Source organism: Taurulus bubalis (genome assembly GCF_910589615.1).
Source record: "Taurulus bubalis genome assembly, chromosome: 7".
Taxonomy (NCBI): Eukaryota; Metazoa; Chordata; class Actinopteri; order Perciformes; family Cottidae; genus Taurulus; species Taurulus bubalis.
This window is the reverse complement of record NC_136595.1, coordinates 27264120-27268581: the sequence shown is the minus strand read 5'-3', so window position 1 is coordinate 27268581 and position 4462 is coordinate 27264120. Positions and strand designations below refer to the sequence as shown.

General features: G+C 41.5%; 1 protein-coding gene across 1 annotated transcript; it reads right to left on the bottom strand.

Annotated features, from left to right (window-relative positions):
• Positions 1-1035: 1035 nt before the first annotated feature.
• LOC306739272 (C-type isolectin Sp-CL4-like) lies at positions 1036-4183 on the bottom strand. Its single transcript, XM_079221248.1, has 5 exons — positions 4067-4183; positions 3845-3984; positions 3412-3540; positions 2226-2340; positions 1036-1175 (listed from the first exon to the last, which is right to left on the bottom strand). The coding sequence occupies exons 1-5, from the start codon at positions 4134-4136 to the stop codon at positions 1108-1110; spliced, it is 522 nt and encodes a 173-aa protein (XP_079077374.1). The 5' UTR covers positions 4137-4183; the 3' UTR covers positions 1036-1107.
• Positions 4184-4462: the final 279 nt, after the last annotated feature.

Genomic DNA, 4462 nt, shown 5'->3' with positions numbered 1-4462 from the left:
ACAGAATGAGTCTCCAAAAAATGTCTCAAATCTCTTTAATCTCTTTTCATTGGTGTCAAATGAATAATAAACTCTTTCCAGGAAAGAGATCATCAGGAATCTATGAGCTGAAACTCTGTTGGTCACAACATCCAACAGGAAACTCCGACCTTGCAAAAGGTCGAGACGTCATTCTCAGAACGTCTTTGTTTAAGTTTCATGGAGCTGCTTTTAGGGGGAATCAGAATTCAAGGTTAACATAACATTCATGAAATAGAGTTAATAAAGTCAACATTGACTTTGACCCTGTTGAAAGTAAAAAGTGACAAAGTGACAATACTCCTGTCAGATTACTTCTGAGTTTTCATTTTGAAAGCACAGAATTTTGAAAAAACAATATATTTTCAGACTAGAAAAGATCTGGAATACAATCTCAAACATCACTATATACTGATATTTCATATCTCATCTCTTGTTATATTTCATATCTCAGCTCATCTCCACTGTTACAACTTACAACATCCGTGTGGGTGGTTCATTTGATTTCTTCTGCAGCGTGTGGACCGCTGCCTTGGTCTTTTGTTTATTTTCCTTTTTGTTTATTTATTTATTTGTATTTGCCTGTCATAACGTGACACCAGCTGCCACTGGAGAGCCCAATACATGCTATTCTCACACAACACGAGATGGCTAAAGAAAGAACATTGACTCGTTGTGTATGTGTGTTTACCTTTACGGTAGCTGGACCTAGGTATTGCAGCAACTGCGTGCTACAGTATCATTCATTGAAACGTGACTGTATACATCACACTGTGTCAAAGTCAGACTACATCATATCATGGTTATTCCTGCTTTATTTTGTCCTGATTCATCAGTGTTTGGTTCCCTCTGGTTTCTCAGCCTTCAGTCTGTCTTGACTGAGTGAGATGATGAAGCTGTGTTTTCTACTGACGACATGACATGGAGACAGATGGAGCAACAGTCATACAGCTGAATACAAACAGAGAAGACACAGGAACCATCAACACGTCTTTCTGAGGCTGAATATTTATTGCAGTCCATGTAAAAGCTTGCAGTGGTTACAGTTGAAGTGGTCCAGCTGCAGCTCTCCATGTTCCCTCTGAAGTACTAGATGGTAGCTTGACACACAAAAGGTCTGTAGGCAAGACACGAGACATCGTTCCAGAGTCCCCAGCCTGGAAAACAGGACAGTCATGTGATTAACGGGGAGTTCAGGGTTCGTGGTACACAGTGTAAACTTGTTATGAATGTTCTGACCATAACAATTAATTTATCTAATACAAAATAAATGTTCTCTTGTTTCAAGTAAAATATGGGATGTATTTATGAATGAATGAAAGAACAGAATGCTTTTGAAATATGTGACTCTTAAAATAAAGTACTTCATTTTAGAAAATTAATTTGATTGAATTGCCTGAATTCACTGAAAACGTGTTATATTGATCTCATCTTCAGAAAGGGGACTTTAACTGTGGTTATTTAAAAAATTCAATTATGTTCCAGCTCTATTCCTCTCTGTTAACATCATTGTTGGACAGTGAATTAATGTGCATTCTGATCATAATGAGCTCTCAGGTTTATTTCTCTGTGCATTCATCTCAGATGTGAGTCGGTACGTTTGCTCAAAGGTTCTGTGCTTTGTGTCGTGGTGGTCTTTCCCCCACACTGCCCCCAGGGCCCCTCCGTCAAAATGTAGTTGTTCAATTCAGTTTATTTTATATAGCCCAACATCACAAAAATAAATTGGCCTCGGAGCGCTTTACATTCTGTACACATAACATCCTGTCCCGGGACCTCACATCGGATCAGGAAAAACTCCCCTAAATAGAGATAGTAAAAACCCTTTAAAAGGGAAAAAGGGAAGAAACCTGAGGGAGAGCAACAGAGGAGGATCCCTCTCCCGGATGGACAGAAGCAATAGATGTCATGTGACCAGAAGTATTTAAATCGGCTCAGGTACCGGAAGGAAGCACCGAAATCTGCGTTGCTTTTCGGTCCGGTAGGTACCGGACGTGTTGGAACGGTACCCAACCCTAGACATGAAGAGGTTCGGTGAGGTTTAAATGCAGCTCCTTCCTTCATGCTCATCTGGACTGTTTTCTTGAGCTACTTTAATAATCATCCTCCAGGGATCATAAAAGTGTATTTTCTTGTCTGAGGTTCAGAAGTCTACATTCATCTCTATTAAGTTATAACCTCTCCTTTGGAGTCTTCAGTTTACTTACCCTTGTAGTTCATCTCACCGCAATGCTCTTGCCACCAATAGTTGTCCGGCTGGCCACGAGCATAATGGGAGTAGCTGGCGTTCGACCCATCGGTCCAAACAAATCCTTTCCTTCCCTGAAAAGAAAAAAACAAACAAGGATTACGTGAGGAGGATGACTACTGTACTAACATCAGATTAACAGTTTAACACACTTTTTATCACAGTTTAACACACACACACACACACACACACACACACACACACACACACACACACACACACACACAATTTGACAGCAGGATACACTCTTCATTATAACAAGAGGAACTTGATTTTTTCGGCGCCCATTATCGAAAAAGGAAAAGAGACAATAAGTCAAGTCACGTTTCCTAAAGGATCACCGGAACCAAACTTCATTTAAATTGCTGAAATACAGTAAAGCATTGTGGGAAGAGTACTAACCATTAAACACATTTTTTTAAGGTTAAGTTTATGTAATTACATAACCCCGTAACCTCGCCTTCACTTCCGGGCGGTGGCCGTAACTTCTCACTAGATCGTTAATAAGTACATTTTACAAAGTGGGATTTCAATGAAAGACACCTCTTTGTAACCCTACGAGCTTGTAGGAGTCTAAGAATGCAATCAAAATGATCCATTAGAGTATATTAGAAGAAGAAGCTTGAAGCTAGAACCTTGACGCTCAGGTTAAAACAGCTGATCGAGACTATGACTCAGACAGCACTGAAGGCGCAGGTAGAAAATCCACGGCCCGCCACTGCATAATCTTGACACCAGCCAGCTGAACTTCGTAGCGAATGAAGCTATCTCTTGCGGACTCTGCACCGCCAGAGCTTCAGAAGAGACGGCCCGCACTCACGAGTCTCCACCCCCGCCGTTCCCTCTACGCCCCGGACGCCAGCTTTTCATTGCACCCCTCCATCCCTCTTTTCACGGCCCCCTAGACCCTTCTCGTTCCTGCTCCTCCAGTCATCCCTTCATCCCTCGACCCCTGTCTGGTTCCGTAACCCGACCCTCTCCTTCCATCTCGCAATACACCATCTGTAACGTGGTCTTTGTTTGTGAAATGAGAATAATAAGTAAGTAATTATTCAATAATAATATTCAGTAATTCTATAATTCAATAAAGCACAGTTTACCTCTGTGAATTTATTGTAAACACATTAGAGGCACAAACTTCTTACCCGAAACAGTCCGATCCAGTAATTCATTCTCATGGTTGAAAACCTGTACATTAGACATTCCACTTGATGCAGCTCATCAAGGCTGTGTATTGACACCAGATCTCCCTTTTCGTGTTTCCTACAGGATTTCTGTAATCAAAAGAAATCAAGAGAATTATTATGCATCCTAATTCCCTTATCTGAACTTTCTTCTCCTGACCCGAAATCATGAATGCCGTTCACGTTCCCTTTCCTTCTGCTCTGAGGAGAATATACACAAGATGTATTTTTCAATTTCCCTTAAAATGTTTACTCTGGGTAAATTACCCTCCATAGCTGTTCCTGCTTCATCAATACACACACCAACTGTTGCAAAACACAAAACACTGTTTCATCAAAACAGGATGAGGTCAAATCTACTGTCTGTAGTCTGGTGTGTGTTGGTTTTCATCACCTTTGCTTCATCAAAATTCACTTTCCTGTCGATCACCCGCATACAACGGTCTGGTCCGAACTGGAGCCAGCCGTGACCGAGATAAGCCTTGTTACACCAAACCACCGGATATTTGGTCCGACACATTAAATCAGGAGTCCCTTCAGGAGAAAAAAAGTTGCTGTTAGTTTTGTGTTCCTGTTGTCTGTGAAGACAGTTGTTTTGTGACTATTTGGTTCTTACATTCTGCAGAGTCCGACATGGACATCAGCACCACCAGAAGAAGGACGGCAGTCACCACAACAGGACGCATGGCTCAGGATTCACTGACTCACGGCACTCTACAACTGGAATATCACCTGGAAATGACACACCGTTCAACCCCATCACAACGAGACAATTCAGTTTTTACCAGTTTTCAAACCCACAGATCAGATGAAAGTTCTTTCTGTTCTCCTAAAACCTCCACAGAGAGACAAAGAGGACTCACCACAAGCGTCTTCTCCCTTGTTCCATCTCAGTCTAAAGCTCTGTTTAAATACCTTTCACAGCCATGCCTGTGGGTTTGAATATTCAAACATTTACCTACTTCAACAACACGTCTGTTTAACTTCCACGTCATCCGAGAAGTAGGATTCA

Bases quoted from the DNA above. Each gene is read 5' to 3' on its own strand.
- LOC306739272 (XM_079221248.1), bottom strand. From the start codon at position 4,136: ATGCGTCCTGTTGTGGTGACTGCCGTCCTTCTTCTGGTGGTGCTGATG. The intron at 3,541-3,844 runs GTGATGAAAACC...TTTTGATTACAG, and splicing joins TGAATTTTGATGAAGCAAAG to AAATCCTGTAGGAAACACGA. The intron at 2,341-3,411 runs GTAAGAAGTTTG...TTTTCTTTTCAG, and splicing joins ACTGGATCGGACTGTTTCGG to GGAAGGAAAGGATTTGTTTG.